At 40.6% G+C, this 23,950-nt stretch overlaps 1 protein-coding gene across 1 annotated transcript in view; it reads left to right on the plus strand.

Moving 5' to 3' along the window:
- Window positions 1–1,989: 1,989 nt before the first annotated feature.
- Window positions 1,990–23,950, plus strand: part of TBC1D8B (TBC1 domain family member 8B) — a 61,485-nt gene continuing 39,524 nt past the window's right edge. The window contains exons 1-2 of the mRNA XM_063431963.1: window positions 1,990–2,190; window positions 13,465–13,575. Of these exons, the coding sequence (XP_063288033.1) occupies window positions 2,064–2,190; window positions 13,465–13,575 (238 nt within the window). The 5' untranslated portion in view covers window positions 1,990–2,063. The remainder of the gene's footprint in view (window positions 2,191–13,464; window positions 13,576–23,950) is intronic.

Genomic DNA, 23,950 nt, shown 5'->3' on the forward strand with positions numbered 1-23,950 from the left:
TCTGTATGAATATCTATCTCTGTGTCTGTATGTGTTTCTGTATATCTGCATGTGCATCTGTATGTGTATCTGTGTACCTGTTTGTCTGTATGTGTATCTGTGTGTTTGTGTATGTATCTGTTTGTGTGTTTATCTATGTGTTTGTGTATCTATCTGTTTGAGTGCTTATCTGTGTGTCTCTTCATTTGTTTGACTATATATCTGTGTGTATATCTGTGTATCTATTAGTTTGTCTGCATGTATGTGTATCTGTATATTTGTGTGTCAGTGTATCTATCTATGTGCCTGTATGTCTGTATGTGTATCTGTGAGTCTGTGTATCTGTTTGTCTGTGTATCTATCTGTATGTCTGTCTATGTTTATATGTGTGTTTATCTGTGCATGCTGGCAATTCATTGTGGGAGTTATTTGACAGATGGGGATCTATCTTTTGGCCATCCTTGCAATAGTGGGGGAACAAGACAATTCTTGCACCAGGGCCCTCTCTACTTTTGCTCCGCCACTGTTCCTCAGACTGAATACAGTGATCTGAAAGTCCTGGAACATTTGTTCTGGTCAGCAATCAAAAGATACCATACAGGATGTAGGAAGGGGGATTTTAACAGGCAGAATAGGAACCCCCTTTTAGGCATGCGATTGTAGACAGGTGCCTACTCTGCCAAAAAGGAAATGGGAAATCTGACCCTGGGTCTGAATACTTTATGCGAATGTTATATTTCAGTTAGTTTGTTTGTCTGTCTGTCTATCCCTCCCCTTAGGTAGATCCATAGGTATGCCCCTTCTCGGTTTCTCCGCTCTGCCTGTGACCTTCTCCTGTCCGCTGCTCGCACCCATACGGCCAACTCACACTTGTAGGACTTCTCGCGGGCGGCTCCCTTCCTATAGAATAGCCTGCCTACTGCCAACAGACTCTCCCCTAGTCGTCAATCATTTAAAAAGTGCCTTAAAACCCATCTCTTTAGGAAAGCTTATGGCCTTCCAGAGTAACCTCTACCTCACATAATTGTCTCTTGCTCTCTCTAGAGGGCTTTACTCTCTCCTCCAGCTCTGCTTAACGCCCACCTTATTTGATAGCTATTTCCTGTCCTAATGTGTTTTATACCCCACCTCCTATAGACTGTAAGCTCGTTTGAGCAGGGTCCTCTTCAACCTACCGTTCCTGCAAGTTTTCTTGTAATTGTCCTATTTATAGTTAAATACCCCCTCTTATAATATTGTAAAGCTCTACGGAATCTGTTGGCGCTATATAAATGGCAATAATAATAATAATCTACTAAACAAACACAAACTGCATCCACTATAAACACAGCATCCATTACAACACACACATTGCATATACTAAACAAACACCTACACTGCGTTCACTATACACACTGTATCCACTACACACACAAACACACACTGTACCCACTACACACACACACACACACTGTATCCACTACACACCCTGCATTCACTACACACACACCACATCCACTACACAAACATATACCCCCATTCACTATACACACTGCGTCCACTACACACTATGTATGCACTACACACACACACACCGCATCCACTACACACTATGTATGCACTACACACACACTGCATCCTTGTAAGCGGACTGTGTAAGGGGCCCCAACATTTCTGATGGCACACCTGGTGACAGCAGAAAAAAAATGGTAATTGTTTTATTACTGTAAGAAACAGAAATCTGAGTATTTTGCCAGAGACATTGAGACAAGCATCACGGGAAATGTAGTTCTGACATCTGCAATGTGTAAGCCTTCATCCCTCCTGTAAAGTCACCCTGGTCCATGCATTGCCCTTACTCCAAGGCCACCCACTCCCAGTCCTTGGAACAGCTGGACAGAACCCACTACTGTAACGTGAAGCAATGCATTCCGGGACATGTAGTCCGACACCGCCGCGATACCCATTGGTTATACCAGAGCGCAGAACTACAGCCCCCGGCGTTCCTCAGCGACTCCCTTTAGTCCTGGCAGGTTTGCTGCTTACGTGTCGGCGGAGCCCGGCCGGGATGGGCAGGAAGAGATGAGCCCGGTAGATGAGACAAGATGTGGCTGAGACCGGAGGAGGTCTTGTTAAAGAACGCATTGAAGCTATGGGTGACCGAGGAGTCCAACCCTTACTTCGTGCTGCAGAGGAGGAGGGGGTATGGAGAGGAGGGAGGGGGTCTGACAGGTAACCACCCCACTAAAAAAATATATATACAGTATATTGCTCTTACTGCAACCATGCTACAGCCACTGGGCTATGGCACACACAGCGTTAATAACTTCCAGAATAACAACACTGACAGGGTTAATATCATGTTGCTAATATCAGATTGTATTGCACTATATTATTGTTTTATTATTTTATTATTATTATTGTATTGTGTTATTGCATTGGTGCTCCCTTTACCCTCAAACAGGCAATATGACTATACTGTCTATTGATAACATTGTCAGTACTGAAAAGTTAATTATTAACCTCATGTTTGGCTGGAAATAATATACATACGTAATTTTTTATTATTATTATTATTATTATTATTGATTATTTCTTGTATGTGCAGATGTTAGAAGTTTAGCATTACCTTTATGTTTTTTTTCCTATAGGTTTTGTTTTAAACCCTATATAAATGCATACTAAGTTGGTTATTTTATTTTTTACATTTTTTTTAACAATTTTTTTTTCTCCACTAAAAGCGTAGAAGAATGAATTGAATAAAAAAATAGGACATCATTGTCCTCTTCAGTATCATTTGATTGATTGTTAGCGGAAAGGAATGTAAAATTAGGCTTCTTGCAGTTGGTTGTTGAAGTGACACTATTCTGTCAACTGGACTCAGTGGGCTCAAACACTACTTAAGCTCATTGGATAGTTAATGTCCTGCTAGATCTGCTGTATTTTTCTTATCCATTTTATTTGCTGTAGTTGATTTAAAGGGACACTGGAACACTCCTGACACCATAACCACCATAATTCCATTGGAATTGGTGTAATGTATGCCTATCTCCTGAGCCTTGGGTCCCACATTCTTGGTCAAATCCATTGAAATCTTTGTGACAGTAGTGCGGCAACACCAGGGGACTTCAGGCACCATAACCATTTTTAATAAGATGAATTACACTATATACCTACCTGTTTGTTTAGGCACCTGCCTGTCTCGTTTTTTTTATTTTCTATTCATAGCTCATAGAATAGCGCTTGTTAACTTTCGCAGTATATGACTGGTTCATAAAAATAATATAAAATAAAATGTCAGGCATACTTGTGAGCTGGAGACAGTTCTGCATTATGCTTTCTATTCATAATATAATATTGGTGTTATGAATAACACTGATCATTTTTTAGCAAAAGATGTCATGGTTCTGTGTGTTTTTTTTTTTTTTTTTAATAATCTCGATGGAAGATCACACCTACTTTGGCACTATTGCTGTCTTGGTTTTGCTAGGTAGGAGAGAGAGAGAGAGAGATGAGGGCAGGCTTCTAGCAAGAGCTCCGGTAGGCATACAAAGTATAGAAAACTGGTACGATCAGGTAATTCTCTCCCTGCCCTGCTTCTCACAGCACTAAAACAATTTTTTTTTAATTTTTTTATAGAAAAACTTGTTACAGTATTTTGCTATAAAATGTACTGTATCCACTAAAGTTTGAATTTATAGAAATTCAACGCAATTTAAAAATTTAGACCATGATGGGCAAACTGAAAAAAAAAATATAGATGACTTGCAGAATTTTCCTAACCAGTTTATTTGGATCACACGTTTGAAATTCACTTTAAATTGCTCATCACAGCAATTCACAAAATTTCGAATAGTACCGAATTGCATCTAGACTCAAATAGCAGATTTTATAAACTGCAACTTGGCTATAATTACAGCTTAAAGGACCACTATAGTGCCGGGAAAACATACTCGGGGACCCCCTCCCGCCGGGCTGGATGGAGTGGAAGGGGTTAAACTTACCTCTTTTTCCAGTGTCGGACGGGGAGCTCTCCTCCTCTTCGGCTGACTGAGCATGCGCGGCAGGAGCCGCGCGTGCATTCACCTGGTCTCATAGGAAAGCATTTACAATGCTTTCCTATGGACGCTTGTGTCTTCTCACTGTGATTTTCACAGTGAGAAGCACGCAAGCCCTCTAGCGGCTGTCAATGAGACAGCCACTAGAGGCTGGCTTAACCCTAATATAAACATAGCAGTTTCTCTGAAACTGCTATGTTTATATAAAAAAGGGCTAACCCTAGCTGGACCAGGCACCCAGACCACTTCATTAAGCTGAAGTGGTCTGGGTGCCTATAGTGGTCCTTTAACCTCAATTTTGCTGTTTTGGCTTAAGTTCAGTATAATTTGGTGTTCAGTAAATAAACCTTGCAGTATAAACCACATCTGAATCCTTACCAATTCACACTAGAGAGTGTAAGAGATGCATTGTCGCGTGGTAGAAGGCGCCTTGTGTTTGCTTTATTGCAGCCCAAGGTTGGTATAATGAGGTTCTTGTGCTGTTAAGGGAATTCTCTGGTATTCCACAGATTTAGGTCCCTCTCCTTTCAGGAGAGTTGGTTTATTTGGATATTTACTAAAATAAATTGAGATATTGCCTTTAAATAGGCCTATAAAATTCATTTTGGTTTCCGATGGATTTTTGTTTTTCCTGGTGACCTATTAATAGTCCCCCCCTTCTCTAGGACCTGGGGGAGGGTTCTGTGTTCGTTGAACCCTAATATAGCATAAAAAAGTGAGGAACAGGATTATTTATCTAGTTTAATTGTTTTTTCTTTTTTTTTATACTTTGGCTAAATGTAAATATTGTGAACTTCTCACATTTTCAATCCATATTTTGGCTTCTAGTAAATTGTCCTGCTAATTAGAACCAGATTAAAGTTGCCCAGGGCCATGGGCAAGCTTCCAAATTGGGGCCTCCTTTTAGAGTCTGTTTCTGTGACTGATGTCTATATGTATGTGTGTGTGTGTGTGGTTATTACTATTATTATTATTACTGGTATTTATATAGCGCCAGCATATTCCATAGCGCTTTACAATATTATCAAAGGGGAAGATTTAACAATAAATGAGACAATTACAAAAACCTACAGGAACAATAGGTTGAAGAGGGCCCTGCTCAACCGAGCTTACAGTCTATAGGAGGTGGGGTGTAAAACCCAACAGGACATGAGGTAGCAGAGCTTGAGGAGAGAATAGAGTGCTGCCCTTTAGGAGAGAGCAAGAGACAGGTATGTGAGATAGAGGTCACTCTGGAAGGCCCTAAGCTTTCCTAAAGAGATGGGCTTTGAGGCACTTTTTTAATGATAAATGGTGGTTGACTGTTGTGTGTGTGGTGACAGGTAATAGCTGCATGTAGGGAGGCTGAATGTGTATTCTAGTTGAAAATGATTTGTGTGGTGGCTGAATTCTGTGTGTAAGGGAGTCTTAGTGTTTTGTTTGCATGTCCCCCACTTCCGCTTACCTTCCCTGGTGGTCCAGAGGTACGTGAGCTGGATACTTGGTGGTCTGGTGGGGAGCCTTGTAATCGTCACCGATATTGAGTGCAGATCACTTTGAGTGCCCCTGTGGTTCTGGCCCTCTGAATCGTTAACATGCGCTGGGGCACTGCGATGGCGCCCTCAGAGGTTTCTGTACCTGATTTTGGTACTAACCACAATGCTCATTCTGTTAAGTGAGAGAGAGTTCTGTGCAGGGATCTTTTGATCTCCCTGTGAGCTTGAGGAGGGCCTGCTCAGAGCCCTACGCAGCCACCTTGGTAAAATAACTTATGGTCCTGCTGCTGCTAATGCATTTGTTTTTGAATTTATTGAACTCTCCCTAGTATCAATATTTCTTACAGAAAATGACTTCTGAAATACACCACAGCCATTTTAGAAGTAAAACATTGTAACACACGTTGAGAGATTTCGTATTAGACCATTCCAATGTAATTGATAGTTATTAAAGTATGTGAACATTGTAAAAAAGAAAGGAACACAGCCAACACATTATAATCGCACAGCTTTCTGTAATGAAGATCAATCTGCAAAATAACATAATGAAGAACGTGAAACAATGGCTCCATTAAGCTATATATCACTAGGAGTCACAAATTGCAGAGTTATCAGTAGGGGCCTTTTTGTCCCTTTAAGATGACTGTGGCGTTTAACCGACAAAAAAGTATCATTATGTTTCAGTGCTTTATCTTGCTGTTTTTTCATATAGTGCTCTTCAGCTACCAATTAACTTTGAGCTGTATGTAAGAAAAAGAATAATTGTTAAAGTGTCAACACACTTTATAAAAGGCGTATTAACAGACCGACAACAAAACAAGCGTTGAATATAATTTGGACTGTGCTTAGAGACTAATAATTGACAGCCCTTAACTGTGAATTCACTGAACTCCCCACCGTTGATCGTCTTTCACTGTAACATAGTATTTCTATAGACGCAAAAGCGGTTGTTTTGTGTTGTTTTGTTTTTTTATTTGTTGGCTTTCTCAGTTGGCAAATAGGATAACTTTGTTTTCAGTAGTAGATGCTGTGCGTGGTTCAGACAGAGAACACAGAATGCTAATGTTGTGCCTATATAACTGTTGGTAGCAGCAGGCGTTCAGCATAGATTGGCAGTGATAAAGTGTGAGTCTGCCAGCCGCTGGCACGATTTCTTGTCGTTTAAAAAAAAAAAAAAAAAAAAAATATTTGTAGACTGAGTTTGTGTGCAGATTAATTTGTAGCCAGGTCCCAACTTCATGAGAAAGTTTACAGGAATGAGATGCCACGTCTTCAATAAAGAGTAAAGTAATTTGTTTTAGATTCTAATTAGATAGGCATTTGGAATGTATTAATCCTGTGGGGGTCAGTTGGATGTCAAAACGTGCCATACAATTTTTAAATATAAAGTATATTCATATTGCCGCACACAACATTATAGATCATTCAACAAACTTATATCTATTTATCGATCTATAAAATAGATCCAGTTTCCACGTAGGATTAACAGGGTCAAGTTTGGGCTTTCTATTGCATTTTATTGATATTTCATATGAATCCCCCACTCCCTCTAGCATGTAAGCTCATTGAGCAGGGCCCTCAACCCCTCTGTTCCTGTGCGTCCAACTTGTCTAGTTACAACTACATGTCTGTTCGTCCACCCATTGTAAAGCGCTGCGGAATTTGATGGCGCTATATAAATAATTACATAATAATATTTTGAACCCCTTAACCCCTTAAGGACACATGACATGTGTGACGTGTCATGATTCCCTTTTATTCCAGAAGTTTGGTCCTTAAGGGGTTAATGACCATTGTGTATGTCATCATAAGAACTGGTTTTGAAAGGAACTTATTAAAAAAAATGGAATGACCCACATAATTAAACGCTGCATGGATCAGTCAAATTAAATAAGCAGGGCATTCCATACCAAAATACAGGCATTCAAGACCAGATTGTGATAATCCCAAAATCTTTAGGGTTAATGGTAGTTGTGGAATTGACAGATGGCAAAAGTCCCGAAAAGTTCTATTTATATGTCCATAACTGCATTAGAGTATTTTTTGTGTGCTGGGCTGCAGGTTATTAAATTCCTGCTGATATGCCATAAATCATGCTGAATTCAGTAGATTTGCTAGGTGGCACATCCAATTCAACAGTGTATAGTGGCATACATACCCTAGCATTTGCATATAAATATGTGAATACGTATGAGCTTTTAAAGCCCTAGATCTTATTATTTTTTTCCAATTCATCATTTTATTTGGGTCCGTATGGGATCATCGTTTGAAAAAGACAATTGATCAAACACACAAGCATTTTGACTTAACAAAAAGATGTTTACAAAGTAATGTCAAGGTAACCAGACCATTACATTCCATGTCATTTGTCCCTCCAGTATATTTACAGCATCATAAACGAAAAATATAAATCAAATAATATCAATAACTAAACCAAATAAGCCACTTACAATGAGTCCATTCTGATAAAACAATATGTTTAGTCATTTGAGATTGTGTGCTCCTCTCAGGGTGTCCATACCTGATAAAAATAACCTTTTTAGTAAATTTTAATGTGAATTCTTAATATGCTTTGTTATTTTTATGGAAGCTTGGGTAGCGGTAATATCATAAATATACAAAAATCAGCGTTTCTGCCCACACGGGCTATGAATGTAAGATTAGTGCATTACTTGAATAATTTAACAGTCTGCTGTTAGTTGAGACTGCAGTGATGTCACTAAACGCTTGCTGTGTGGGATGGAAGGGCTTTATGTCTGATAACACAGAAGATGCATATTATTACCTGGTCAATTCAAACCTTATATCTTGTCAAATTAGTTGTTTTTAAACCTTGAGCTTGATTCGTTTTTTTACCTTGGATATTTTAATTTTCCTTTATATCCCCATTACCTTTCTGTCAGATTTCATCCGGAAATCTTCACATTTTTTATTCCATTGCCGCCTTTATGATTTATACTTTATAAGCCCTAAACCAAGGGTGGGCCACCTTCGGCACTCCAGCTGTTGGGGACTACATCTACCTAGGGTTGCTACCATTTTTGGCAAAAAAAAAAATACTGACCGTGGTTATGTGCATAATTTAATTATATGAGTGACATCACAGGGCACAACATCACGTAATGTTAGTTAACGTCTCAGGGAGTGACATTATAGAAAAAAAAAACATTTGCAAGGGGGAAATTCCCTGTGTATGCTATCTGAATGAGTGTCTTTATAGTAGTATATTATTATCCAACAGTGTCATTGTACAATTGTGTGTATACTTTGTCTACGTGTGTCTATAACAATGTGTGCCTGAGTGTATGTCACTGTGTGTGTGTGTGTATAACTGTGTGACTGCTGTGTATGTTATTCTGTGTACCTGCCTGTATAATGAGGTTGATATTTTTGCTCCATTTCTCTCACCATTCTCCTAAAAGTCCTGTCAAACAATGCCGGCACTGGCCAGACTACCTTAAATACTATATGTGCAGGTATAATACCAACCCTATATCTACCATGATTCTCTTACAGCCATCAGGGAGCATCAGGGATTATGTAATTCAGTGTTTCCCAACCCTGTCCTAATGGACCACCAACAGTCCAGGTTTTGTCAGTATCTCCATTGGAATAAAACAGGGATTATTGCATTCCATTAACACCTGGGCGTTCAAATTTAGGAAACCCTACTATAAAGCCAGATGGCGCCAGACCCCAGCCTACATGACTACAGACAGACATAAAGCTAGTTGCCATACTTTCCAGTTTGGTTAGTTTTGCATGCAATTTGTAGATGTCTTGTAAATTCTCCACAATTCTCATCCGCAGTATTTGAGGATAATGTTTAGAACTTTTCTCATTGGTTAGAGATGGTGCCTTTTGTATTCTCAAGTACAAGCTTTTACTTATAAATACGTCTAATGAGCCATGCTGTAATCAGTTCAAATCTAAAATACACAATCGAAATGTCATATCGCTGTTATGGTATTTGCAGTTGCTTTCTTCTAGTATATTTTGTGAAAGGCATCAAGCACTCACCCAAGTACGGCAGAATAGAGCAGAAACCCCAATGTCACATAATCCAAGAGTAAACAAATGGTCCATCACTCCTCTTATATATATATAAATTATAAAAACCCTTGAGGGTTGCCCTTTCACATCAGTGTACCAACCAATTTGGTCTTTATCAAGACAAGTTTAATTTATCTGAAAACCAGCTTCCTGCCTGGAATTCTTCTTTTGACATTCTTTAAGAATTATTTTAAGAAATACAAGACGTACAAAACATATCTAATACAAAAAGTAAAAAACAAAAAAAAAAATTATTTTTCACATCAGAAAATTGCTTAAGGGAATCTCCAGTGCCAGGAAAACAATCCGTTTTCCTGGCACTGGAGGGTCCCTCTCCCTCCCACCCACCAATCTCCAGTTACTGAAGGGGTGAAAACCCCTTCAGTCATTTACCCGAGGCAGCGACGATGTCCCTCGTCGCTGTCTCCTCCTCCGCGACGCTCCTCCTCTGCATTGCGTCGGCCGGTGGGCGCATTAGCGCTCCCCATAGGAAAGCATTGAAAAATAATTTCAATGCTTTCCTATGGGGAAATGAGCGACGCTGGAGGTCCTCACACAGCGTGAGGACGTCCAGCGACGCTCTAGCACAGGTATCCTGTGCTATGAAGGAGGAAGTGACCTCTAGTGGCTGTCTAATAGACAGCCACTAGAGGTGGAGTTAACCCTGCAAGGTAATTATTGCAGTTTATAAAAAACTGCAATAATTACACTTGCAGGGTTAGGAGTAGTGGGAGTTGGCACCCAGACCACTCAAATGGGCAGAAGTGGTCTGGGTGCCTGGAGTCTCCCTTTAACCCCTTAAGGACCAAACTTCTGGAATAAAAGGGAATCATGACATGTCACACATGGCATGTGTCCTTAAGGGGTTAAGGGTAAATCGGCTCCCAAAAATGTAAAGATCATGCACATATAAGTAGCGAAAAGAAAGGAAAAACTGGGAGAAAAAAAAAAGATATTCTTTTTATGTTCGTATGTGAACAATAACTGATCATTCATATAGTAAATACAGTTATTGGATTAAAACTGTACATTTTCAGTTATTCTTCGAACATTCAGGATCCTTAGGAAGGAATCGTGCGTTACTTAAAGGGACACTATAGACACAAGAACAATTACAGCTTATTGTATTTATTCTGGTGAGTAGAATCATTTCCTTCAGGCTTTTTGCTGTACACACTGTGTTTACAGTGCAGCCTAGTGATAACTCCATGTCCACTCCTCACATGGCTGCTAGAGGTGCTTCCTGGGGCAGTGCTGCACGGTGCTGCCATTCAGTGTCTCCACCCTCTGCATTGATTCAATTTGTCTCTATGAGGGAGGAAAGGGGGCTAGATGGTGATTTTAACACAATAGAGTCAGGGATACATGTGTGTGTTCCTGACCCTATAGTGTTTTTTTAAAACTAAAATGGTAAAAGGTTAATCCAAGCATCATGACTAGGTAATTGATTGTGCTGTGAAACACTCTACATACTGAGATGAAAGGGAACCTATAGTCCCGAAAATAAAAATTGTTCATTTCTGTCCACCCTCTCTGCTATTAAAGAAATAAGTAAAACAAAGACTACTCACCTCATTTCCAGCGCAAGGAGTCCACCGCTGCAACTGCACACTCCGTTTTCGAAGATGTCCGCATGTCTGTGGATTTCTTATGTCATTGTGATCTCCTACCATCCATTCCTTCTCAATGATTATATACATATATATATATATATACAGGGTTTAAATGACGGACCACTGGTCTGGGTGACTAAATTGTTTCATTAAACCCTTAGCTGGCAGAGGGGTAACTCCACGTCCGGCAGAGTTATTAGCCAGCCTAGAGGAAAGTTCTGAGCTGGCAAATGTGAATTCAGTGCCAAATTGGCATCTGATGCCAACATGCTCGTCGTGTCTTCCCCTTACACCATAAGCTCCCACCTTCTGCAGCAAAGGGAAATGATGTCAGCCAAGGAGGATGAGAGGAGAACTTGGACTCTTTCAATCTTCTAAGCTTGTATAGAAAGTTGCAACAAATTGGCGTTTACACAGGTTAGTCGTTGGACCTTGCTTTCCATCTGGTTTGTCAGGAAGTCTGTTATAGTGCACACTTTATAACATTGTATTCCAATCAAGGTCGCTGCTGTGTAACATTCTTTGTGCAACTGACCAGGGCTTTCAATCTGGTAATGTTATGTTATGTTATGTTGGGAAAAGTCCTGCTCTCTAAGCGAGTGGATGTTTGATGGGAAGTGGGCAGTGCGAAAATCCACCCATGCATTTTTGAAGAAAGGGATTTGCTCTTGGGTTATCAAACCTAGATCCAATGGGCTGCGCGTGATAAGCAGGGTTAATCACTAAAGTGTGAATTTATATTTAAGGCCACAGTAGCTAAGCTGTTTTTTTCCAGTGGAGCTATTTTGACCTTTGCATTATGACTTTACTGAATAAACTCAATAGAGTCAGCTCAAATTGTGCTTAAAAGTTCATTCTTTCCTGTATTCATTCACCCCCTATCCATACTGTACTTTCTGATGCTATGTTATCTATGACCCATTTTTAAAGTCGGAGACTGAGATTGTTTCTTTGTTCTCTCGATAGACCGGTTGCTCTTCATCTGAGTCTTCATTACAAAATCACTCACCTTTTAAACATTCAGCAATTTTATCTGGCAATCGTGTTTTTATATATAAGCAAATGAATGATGTATCATTCAATTCATCTTCATTATTCTTAGATTAGAAATTAAAATATTGAATAACAAATTTAACAACTGTCTGTCATCCTTCCTTTCTGTTTTTTTTTTTTTTTTTATTCTGAGAAATTCAAAGCCTCTTTATTGTCCAACTATATATGCACATGTTAAATTGTCTAATATATTGTAAAACATCTGTAAAATCAAAACAGCACGAGAATTGTAGTGTAACATCTAGAACCATATATATATAGTACAACTTTGTTTTCCTAGCACTATAGTAACCCTTTAACAAATACCGGTATGTGTTTCCAAGATGTGAAAAGTCGAATCAAATGTGGAAACTAACCCGGGTGTTTTCTAGAACTGGGCTCCTCCATTTTGGTTCCCTTCAATGATTGTAAGCTCTGCCCTTTTCTGTCATTGAACATTGCATGTAGACAAACAAAAATTGTAGATTTTTCAAATTGTTCTGTTCTACACATGGTGCAAAAATGGAATTTGGAGAAGTCACCATTGGAATATGCCTTCTGATTTCACTTTCTTCCCGTTGTGATTGCCACTCTTTTAGTAATTGAGACCACTTTTTACAACAGAAAACGTTTGTGACGTGCCTGGCCTGAAGTGGAGTGTGAAGTCAGTTGCTAAGTCTTTCATACAAAAACACTTTTCTCTTGTAAATGTATATTAAATATATGTTAACACAAGGTATGGGTGGTTTTCTGTGTTTTGTTCAGTGGTGCAATTTCCATCAAAGTGGCAATTTTGCTTTAATCATTCTAACAGATTCCTTATAATGGGTACAAATTGTGAGTCTGATTCATTTAGATGGTAGCGGTTATTTTAGGCTTTCTGTAGTTTATATTTAGCTTCTGTTATATAAAGGTATATATTTGAATTGTTCACAATAACAAAGGCGATTTGTAGATAATAGAGTTAGTGGATAAAGTGGAATAATCCACAGCTTTCTTTACTTAAGTATCTCTACCCCATTATCTCTTTACCTTAAATTTTTCATTATTCTGTATCTCAGCTGCAATTTGCGGTGCCTGTCCATCAAATGTTAAGAGACTCATTTTTAATAAAGTCTTGTTGTCTTAAGTTGTCTCCCATATTTGGTTCAAATGCAACATTCAATTAGTAATACATTCTATTTTTTTCAGTCTACTTGAATAAGCCATGTAACACATTTCTTGTACTAAATTGGCATAAGATAACCTGTTTTATGTTTGTGTCCCTTTTGTTAGGTCTTCTTGTTGGAACACTTGATGCTGTTTTAGATTCTACTGCTAAAGTAGCACCATTCCGGATTCTTCACCAAACCCCAGACTCGCAGGTGTACTGGTCTATAGCATGTGGTGAGTATTATCAAAAATCCATAACTCTTTTCCACTTTCAAATAGTGATCTGGCAAAACCCTATTGGAGACTAGAATGGGTGGACTTTGAGCCAGCATTAAGGGGCTGCCTTAACTCTACATGCAGCAATCAAAAGCTCAAAGGCCTATTTCAATATATCTCTATCATAGTTATTGATTTAAGTGAGAATTAAAGGTAAATTAAAATGTAATTTCAAATTTAAAGGGATGCTATAGTGTTAGGAATACAAATCTGTATTCCTAACCCTATAGTGCTTTCTGTTTCTCCCACCCATTGCCAATAAAGGGTTAACAACCCTTTATTTACTCACCCAACTGCAGGTCCCTCTGCACTGGGTTGGCACTCCACCTTCTCTATCATCTGACTGGGGGACTTAATGAGCATGAGTGGCAAGCGCCACAAGTGCATTAGGCCTAAAGGAAAGCATAGACTCAATGCTTTCCTATGGGGTTTTCACTGATGCTGGATGTCCAGCGTAATTTAGATGGCCTAGAGTTCCGGTAAACTCCCAGAAGCTACTCTAGTGGCTTTTTTGACTTGACCTAACTTTTTTTTTTTGTAATGTCCCTTTTTATCTATCTTTATTCATTTTTAGAGGTAGTGTTCTATCAGGAAATTAGAGAGATTAGGTTTAACCTTGGTTAAAACACATATAAACATGTTGTTTTACTTTCACAAAGATATTCTGCTTAACTGTCAAATCTAACCCAAATTACATATCATATCCTTCTCTTTTTGGTTTCAACATGGTCCTAACGGCCTGCAGACTAATGGGACTACAATCACTACATCAACAGGTGTGGTTATGTTGCCTAGACAGATCTGTTAAGTTAAAGGTGTCAAACCTCTTCTGTTTGCAATTCAGAGCCTCCTTCCTCATTTTAATGTCAACCTATTATGGTACTTCTTATAATCTTTGTATTTTTTTTCCTTTAAACTATTATGCTCTATAGGTTGTAAGAGCATACAGTTCAAATTATGGAGGGGGAAAAAAACATACAGAATGTGAGGCATCACCCCAAACGTGTACGGTATCTTATTTTCTTCTTCTAATGAAATTGCCTTAATTTATAAAAAAAAAACAATGCACGTAAGCAGCACATAATAAACATATTTCAACGCTTCTTAACACACACTTCAAATTATGATCCTTATTTTCCCTGTTTTTGTACTTACAGCTTCAATATAAGAGCTCATTCATCTTGTAGAAATAATGGCTTTCTAACAGCTGTCCATATTGATGGTTCTCTAAAAGAAATCTTAAGCATGGAAAACCACAATTTTACTTTAGGCAGGTTTATTCTCTAAGCAGTGAGCTCTTTGACTTCACAATCTAGGTTTACATTGTAGGCTAATTTAGCAACAAAATAAATAAATACAATGGTTTAATACAAACCTGAAAATATTGCAGAAACCATAATAAAGTAGCTGCACTAGAGCCTCTAGGTGTATTCATATCTTTTCATGAATGAAATTGCTGTTGACCGCTAAACTTTCTAATTCTCGAGCTCCTCATGGGCAAGGCTTATGAACTACCGTATTCTCTGTAATCCAAGAGAGTCTCAGAATAGATAGGGAAAATGTATGTAACTTTCTTCATTTTTGTGGTTTTACAGGGCTATAAATCAATGCGTTATCTTTAGTGCATTAAAAAGAGTATTGTTGTAATTTTCAATTTTTCCCCTTCCCGTTTTGCATTATCCTATTTTTGTTTTGTTTTAGTGTTTTTTTTTTTTTTTTTTTTAGACTTCATTTAGTCAGATGACCGTACAATAAATCAATGTATTCATTTTACATTTTCTAACTCGTTGCCCAATTTCGACTAGGCTTCTACTTGTATTGATATAGCAATGTTCAACAAAAGCCACATGTTTCACTGCAGGCCGACATAATTGGGTCTGAATTCTCTTCTGTTATTTAATTATTCATTTTGTTATGTTTTTTTTTTTTTTTTCCTTCTCTTTCTCAATATTTTTTGGGCTATTAGCAAGTGCATTCTCTATTGATGTACAAAGCCACAGTATGGGGCCTGCTAAATAATCCTGTCTGATGATATCTTGTAAAGTGAGCACTGCGTCTCATTGTCTGCCGAGGATTAACCTAAATAGTCTTTGCCAATGCCAATGCAACAATGTACGTTTGGCTTCTTTATTTGTGAAATCCTGGAACACGAACCCTAAAACTAGATTGTCTCATAGTACACAACTCAAATGTATTATGCCTATACCATGTTTACACATATTTTATCTGTATAATATCTATAATATACTTACATTGATTTATCGCATATGCATATATAATTTTGCATGATCTAACTACCTTCCCTTTTCTTACCCGCTAAAGTTTGTTTTGTACACTTTTTGTTTGATGTTATTCTTAATATTTCAGTGTTTTATAATTTGTGTGTGTGTATATATAGGTGGGCAAGTTTGTATTGTCAAAACAGTCTATTACTGAAAACATTTAAATGTGTTAGAACCCTTGACTTCTACTCTTTTATATACCCATTATATCTCCTTTTATATTGCCTATATTACATATGTGTATCTAATTCTTGTTCCGTGACTTAAGGCTTTGTAAACTGCAATAATTTTGCTGTATTTTCATATATTTAAAGGGACACTACAGTCACCAAAGCAGTTTTTGTGTGTTGATCATGCCCATGCAGTCTCACTGCTTAATTCTCTACCATTTAGCAGTTAAATCACATTGTTTATACAGCCCTAGTCACATCTCTCTTTGTGTGACTTACACAGCTTTCCTAAACACTTCCTGTAAAGAGCCATCTAATGTTTACACTTCCTTTATTGCAAATTATGTTTAATTTAGCATTTCTTATCTACCGTATATACTCGAGTATAAGCCGACCCAAATATAAGCCGAGGCCCCTAATTTTTCCCCAAAAAACTGGGAAAACTTATTGACTCGAGTATAAGACTAGGGTGGGAAATGCAGCAGCTACTGGTAAATTTCTAAATAAAATTAGATCCTAAAAAAAATATATTAATTGAATATTTATTTACAGTGTGTGTATAATTAATGCAGTGTGTGCGTATGAGTGCAGCGTGTGTGTATGAGTGCAGCGTGTGTGTATGAGTGCAGCGTGTGTGTATGAGTGCAGTGTGTGTGTGTATGAATGCAGTGTGTGTGTGTATGAATGCAGTGTGTGTGTATGAGTGCAGTGTGTGTATGAATGCAGTGTATGAATGCAGTGTGTGCAGGGCCGGTGCAAGGATATTTGCCCCCCCCCCCCCCCATATGTCCTGACCTCCCCTCCTCCTCCCTCAGTGGTCCTTACCTCCCCACCCCTGTGTTCCTTCACCCCCCTCCCCCAGTGGTCCTGACTCACCCCTCCCCTAGTGGTCCTTACCCTCCCCTCCCCTCCCCTAGTGGTCCTTACTTCCCCCTCCCCTCCCCTAGTGGTCCTTACTTCCCCCTCCCCTCCCCTAGTGGTCCTTATCCCCCCCTCCCTCCCCTAGTGGTCCTTATCCCCCCCTCCCTCCCATAGTGGTCCTTATCCCCCCCCTCCCTCCCATAGTGGTCCTTATCCCCCTCCCTCCCATAGTGGTCCTTATCCCCCCCCTCCCTCCCTCCCATAGTGGTCCTTATCCCCCCCTCCCTCCCATAGTGTTCCTTTTCTCCCCCCTCCCTCCCATAGTGGTCCTTATCCCACCCCCTCCCTCCGATAGTGGTCCTTATCCCCCCCTCCCTTCCATAGTGGTCCTTATCCCCCCCCCTCCCTCCCATAGTGGTCCTTATCCCCCCCTCCCTCCCATAGTGGTCCTTATCCCCCCCTCCCTCCCATAGTGGTCCTTATCCCCCCCCTCCCTCCCATAGCGGTCCTTATCCCCCCCTCCCTCCCATAGTGGTCCTTATACCCCCCCTCCCTCCCATAGTGGTCCTTATCCCACCCCCTCCCTCCCATAGTGGTCCTTATACCCCCCCCCCTCCCACAGTGGTCCTTATACCCCCTTTTTTATTATTATTTTTTTTATTATTATTTTTTATTATTATTATTTTTTATTATTATTTCTTATTTTATTTATTTTTCGTCCCCCCTCCCTGCTTGATACATGGCAGGGAGGGGGGCTCTCCTTCCCTGGTGGTCCAGTGGTAGTTCAGTGGGGGGGAGAGGGGGGCTGGCAGAGCTGTACTTACCTGTCCTGCAGCTCCTGTCAGCTCTCTCCTCCTCTGCGCCGTCCGTGCAGCTCCTTCTATCAGCTCACACTGTAAGTCTCGCGAGAGCCGCGGCTCTTGCGAGATTTACACTGGGAGCTGACCGAGGTGCTGACCGGACACGCAGAGGAGGAGAGAGCTGACAGGAGCTGCAGGACAGGTAAGTACAGCTCTGCCAGCCCCCCTCTCCCCCCAGTCTGTATTATGGCAATGCAAATTGCCATAATACAGACCTTGACTCGAGTATAAGCCGAGTTGGGGTTTTTCAGCCCAAAAAATGGGCTGAAAAACTCGGCTTATACTCGAGTATATACGGTACCTCTCTGTTAATTGCTTGCTTGACCAGACCCTTTGGAAGCCTCCTGTATGTAAGTAAAGTGCAATTTACAGAGCAGGAGCTAAAACCTTTAAAGTAAGTTACATCTGATTGAAAATGAAACCACTTGGTTGCCATGCAGGCTCTGTCAGTCAGGGGAGGTGTGGACAGGGCTGCATAAGCAGAAAAAAAGTGATTTAACTCCTAAATGACATAGAATTTAGCAGTGTAACTTCAGATTCGTGATCTTTACACCAAAATTGCTTCAATAAGCTAAAGTTGTTTGGGTGACTATAGCGTCCCTTTTAGAAAAACAAAACACATACAAACCTGAACATTAGCATATATGGTTTTGACATTTTAAAAGCATGTGTATTCATAAGATTAATTGAAATCTAATATTATCCACTATTCACTCTTTCTCTAAGTTTCGTTCAGTCCTGAAAAACTCAACCAAAAACATCCAACAAAATAGAAAACAGACCTTTTTTTTTTTTTTTTGCAACAGGAAATAAATGAAAAAAGACATTTGAGAAACATGGGTAGAATGTGGGTCACTCTCACAAAACACAGACATTTAAATGAAAACCTGTACTGAGCCTTTCTTTCCACTACTGCATTTAACTGTTATTGTAATTTTCAGCATCGTTTTTCAGTGCTGCTGCGATCATTAATCTAATGAGCAACTTTATATTGTTCGTTTCCTACTACACCTATGTCCCTTTTAGTTCACATCCTCTTTATTGCCCACTTTCTCCTCCTCCTCTACTCTTGATTTCCTTATCCTTTTCTTTTCCTGCTCACTGTCCGATGTTCCTTTGCTCCTCACCCCAACTTCATTGAATATTTGTAAAGGAGTCATTATCAGACTGGAGCAATTTAAATAAATGGAGTCCAAGAGAAATGGGATTATTTAAAAGTTGCACTGTTGAAGGCAACAGAAAATTGCATTAAAGGACCACTCTAGGCACCCAGACCACTTCAGCTTAAAGAATTGGTCTGGGTGCCTGGTCCAGCTAGGGTTAACCCATTTTTTTATAAACATAGCAGTTTCAAAGAAACTGCTATGTTTATAAATGGGTTAATCCAGCCCTCAAAGCCTCTAGTGGCTGTCTCATTGACAGCAGCTAGGGGCGCTTGCGTGATTCTCACTGTGAAAATCACAGTGAGAGCACGCAAGCGTCCATAGGAAAGCATTGATAATGCTGTCCTATGAGACCGGCTGAATGCGCGCACAGCTCTTGCCGCGTGTGCGCATTCAGCCGAAGGGGAGGAGAGGAGGAGGATCGGAGGAGAAGAGCTCCCCGCCCGGCGCTGGAGAAAGGTACGTTTTAACCCTTTACTCTCCCCAGAGCCAGGCGGGAGGGGGACCCTGAGGGTGGGGGCACCCTCAGGGCACTATAGTGCCAGGAAAAAGAGTATGTTTTCCTGGCACTATAGTGGTTCTTTAAGCTTGTCCGTAAAAGCAAAAAATTCAAGAAACCACTGTGGTACTCTGCAGATGTGGCCAAAATAGTGAAAAACAAAAAAAATAGCATTTAGTAATTAAAAAAAACCTAGAGTGAGGAAGCTAGGCAAAAAGAGGCTAAGCAAGTTAGAGCTTCCAAATCACACACAGAAGAGAAAATAGCACAGTCAGTTAAAAGGGGGACAAAACTTTTTTTAGATACATAAATGAGAAAAGAAAAGTAAAACAAGGATTAGTTAGATTAAAAACAAAAGAAGGAAGGTATGTAGAAGAGGATAAAGGTCTAGCTGACTGCCTCAGTGAATATTTTTGTTCGGTATTTACAGATGAAAATGAAGGAAAGGGACCTCAGTTAAGAAAAAGGATAAATGAGTCATTTATTACACGTGAGTTTACAGAGGAAGAGGTTCTATTTCAACTGTCAAAAGTAAAGACAAATAAGTCAATGGGACCTGATGGAATACACCCAAAGCTATTAAAAGAGCTTAGTGGTGTACTAGCAAAACCATTAACAGATTTATTTAACCAATCATTGTTAACAGGAGTAGTCCCAGAAGATTGGAAGTTAGCGAATGTTGTGCCCATTCACAAGAAAGGTAGTAGGGAGGAGTCGGGCAACTAAAGGCCAGTAAGCCTTAATTCAGTAGTGGGGAAAGTGATGGAAACCATGTTAAAGGATAGGATTGTTGAACATCTAAAAACACATGGATTTCAAGATCAGAGACAACATTGGTTTACTTCAGGGAGATCATGCCAAACTAATCTTATTGATTTTTTTTATTTTTTATTTTTTTATTTTTTTGATTGACTAAAATTATAGATCAGGGTGGTGCAGTAGACATTGCTTACCTAGATTTCAGTAAGGCTTTTGACACTGTTGCACATAGAAGGCTTATCAATAAACTGCAATATTTAAGTTTGGATTCCAATATTGTTGAATTGGTAAGGCAGTGGCTGAGTGACAGGCAACAGAGGGTTGTAGTCAATGGAGTATATTCGAAGCTTGGGCTTGTCACCAGTGGGGTACCTCAGGGATCTGTACTTGGACCCATTCTCTTTAATATTTTTATTAGTGATATTGCAGAAGGTCTTGAGGGTAAGGTATGTATTTTTGCTGATGATCCTAAGATATGTAACAGGGTTGATGTTCCAGGAGGGATAAGCCAAATGGCAAATGATTTAGGTAAACTAGAAAAATGGTCAGAGTTGTGGCAACTGACATTTAATGTGGATAAGTGCAAGATAATGCATCTTGGACGTAAAAACCCAAGGGCAGAGTACAGAATACTTGATAGAGTCCTAACCTCAACATGTGAGGAAAGGGATTTAGAGGTGATTATTTATGATGACTTAAAGGTAGGCAGACAATGTAATAGAGCAGCAGGAAATGCTAGCAGAATGCTTGGTTGTATAGGGATAGGTATTAGCAGTAGAAAGAGGGAAGTGCTCATGCCATTGTACAGAACACTGGTGAGACCTCACTTGGAGTATTGTACGCAGTAGTGGAGTGGAGTAGTGGACCCTATCTTCAGAAGGATATTGATACTTTAGAGAGAGTTCAGAGAAGGGCTACTAAACTGGTTCATGGATTGCAGGATAAAACTTACCAGGAAAGGTTAAAGGATCTTAACATGTATAGCTTGGAGGAAAGACGAGACAGGGGGGGGGGGGGGGGGAATATGATAGAAACATTTAAATACATAAAGGGAATCAACACAGTAAAGGAGGAGACTATATTTAAAAGAATAAAAACTACAACAACAAGAGGACATAGTCTTAAATTAGAGGGGCAGGGGGGGCGTGGCCTGGACGCAGAGCTGAGCGGACGCAGGACAAAGCTGCTCCCGCTCCAAACGACGAATTTGGCGACTAAAATGCCACAAAACTGCACTAAAACCCGACATATGGGCCACCAACGGAGAGCTGCTGACGAGGGCTACACGATGGTGCCACATACCAGGCACCGACCGCAGAATACCCGGCGAAGCAACCCGAGGCCTATAAGCATGGCCGGCGCGGAGGAGGCGGCCGCTCCTCCGCCGCCAGCGACGGCTATCAGACAGAGACCAGGCCCGCGTTCCCCCCCCTATGGACCGGTGGGGGTTATCCCGGTCCCAACTAACCAATACCCGAAGCCAAGCGAGGACGGGGTAACCCGAAAGCGACGAACACTATGCGCAGTAGCAGACAAGATGGCGGACTCCACACAGATCCTCGCCACATGGGACCTAACGGAGCCGCTGGAGGTCCGCCTTGATCGGCTATTCACAGCCTTCTGGAAGAGGCTTGAGAGCAAACCGAGGACCAAGAAACTGCCGCCTGACACAAGGTACCCTCCCCGCTACGCACCAAGCTCGCCCTGCCAGACGGCTCTTGAGAAACGCCTTGATAAGCGGTGGAGGGGACAGGTGAAGCACAAAATCTACTCAAAATCACCTCAACTGGGTGACGGAACTGCCACCAGGCCCAAAGGTGTACCCCAACGCCCAAAGCGCTACCTACGACAGGGACGCGGTACTGAAGGCTGCCCACAAGGCCTTCCCAGGCTGAAGACCACATGGAGTCCGACTCCTAGACACCAACCACACCGTCGGAGGCTCACCCGCCGCAGGCGGCGGCAGAACATCCGAGCCCCGCATGACGCCCGCAGAAGGGACGACCCGGCCTCATTGAGCAACCGTGTCAGTGGAACACAGGTGAGGGCCTTCACAGAGGCCTGGGGCTGGCAGTCGGCTGCCGCAAGTCCGCACCAAGTCATACCCCTAGGGATCTTACAAGCTGCCGTAGCCATTTCTCCCAATCTCCAGACGTGCGTGGCTGCACCACCAAGCAGCGGTATAGGCCGAAAAAACCTACTAACCCCCCCTGCAGACAGTCTCACTACCACCACGCTTGGCTAAGGACTGTTGGGACATTACCTACTCTGCTACACGACCTCTCTTTGCTGGACTTATGTTTGTAACCTCACCCCCAAGTTACCTGTTAGTTTTATAGCTATTAACTAGCTGTGCTTTGCTGGTTCACCCTAGACCGTATAACGATTTAACCTGGCCTACCACACTGCTTACTCGAATACTGTTATGCTATTCTCAATTGTTTTTCCTACTGTTGAATACACAGATAGTTATCTAGCTTGTTAGAATCCAGAACCCCACGAGTGGCACACCATATGCCCTGTCTACTGTGGTACCAACTACCTAAATGCCTAGCAATTTTAGGCCTATGTTTTTAAGGCTATTGTTTGTTTCATTACATGTAAGGGAACTTACGTCTAGATATGATGTGTCTTCATATGCACATGTATGTTTCGAATCAACCTGCTCGCAGCTCACTGTTTGTTGCTTAACCTACCCGACCAGTACCATTAAGCTGAACTAGCCAGACCTGCTTGCATATTGAAGTTAGCATGTACCTAGTATAAGTAACTAATGTTTTTCTCACCCATGTGTAACCTGATGCCTGACTAGCATGACCTAGCGAGATACCAACCCGGATCCTGCGATCCTTAGCTTGTATTTTTAAAATGGAGTTTAACTACACTACAAAAAAAAAAAAAAAATGAGGCATTGAAAATCTGGAAATGTACTCTAACTTTGCGTATTGTTGTACCAACCCTATAATGTAACTTGCTTAAACGTTTCCTCCATCTTCTCTTTTGTACCCCATATTATATGCCTTAATAAAAATCAGATTGACAAAAAAAAAAAATTAGAGGGGCAAAGAAATAATTTAAATATCAGGAAGTATTACTTTACTGAGAGGGTAGTGAATGCATGGAATAGCCTTCCAGCTGAAGTGGTAGAGGTTAACACAGTAAAGGAGTTTAAGCATGCGTGGGATAGGCATAAGGCTATCCTAACTATAAGATAAGGCCTTGGACTAATGAAAGTATTTAGAAAATTGGACAGACTAGATGGGCCGAATGGTTCTTATCTGCCGTCACATTCTATGTTTCTATGTTTCATGCCCTTTGCTGTTCTTCCATTCTGTCCTCTCAGATTTGTGTGTTTTGTTTCAGCCTCTTTTCCTTTCTTTTTCTGTTTCTTGTTCTCCTTATAACGCTCTGTATTTTTATTATGTGTGTGTGAGAATGTTTCTTTCTGCCTGTTATCTTGGAGAAAATACAGTGCGTAGTACACTGACATTTAAAGCTCTTGTGGTTGCATCGATTTGCCTGAGGTTTCTTTTTTCCTGGACCAGCAAATCAGTTAGGCCTATTCTTCTGTACCACCGTATCCTCCGGATGCTGCTCCTTTATTTTATAGTAAAGAATACTTTTCTGTTATAAGCATTCTCATGCTGACGAGGCTTCGTGCATAAATTGTATTATAAAAGTCTGCAGCTCAGGCTTTCCATGTCTTTTCAAAATCCACCCACAACCAGGACCCTCTGGT

The sequence above is a fragment of the Pelobates fuscus genome, chromosome 9 (assembly GCF_036172605.1).
Source record: "Pelobates fuscus isolate aPelFus1 chromosome 9, aPelFus1.pri, whole genome shotgun sequence".
Lineage (NCBI taxonomy): Eukaryota > Metazoa > Chordata > Amphibia > Anura > Pelobatidae > Pelobates > Pelobates fuscus.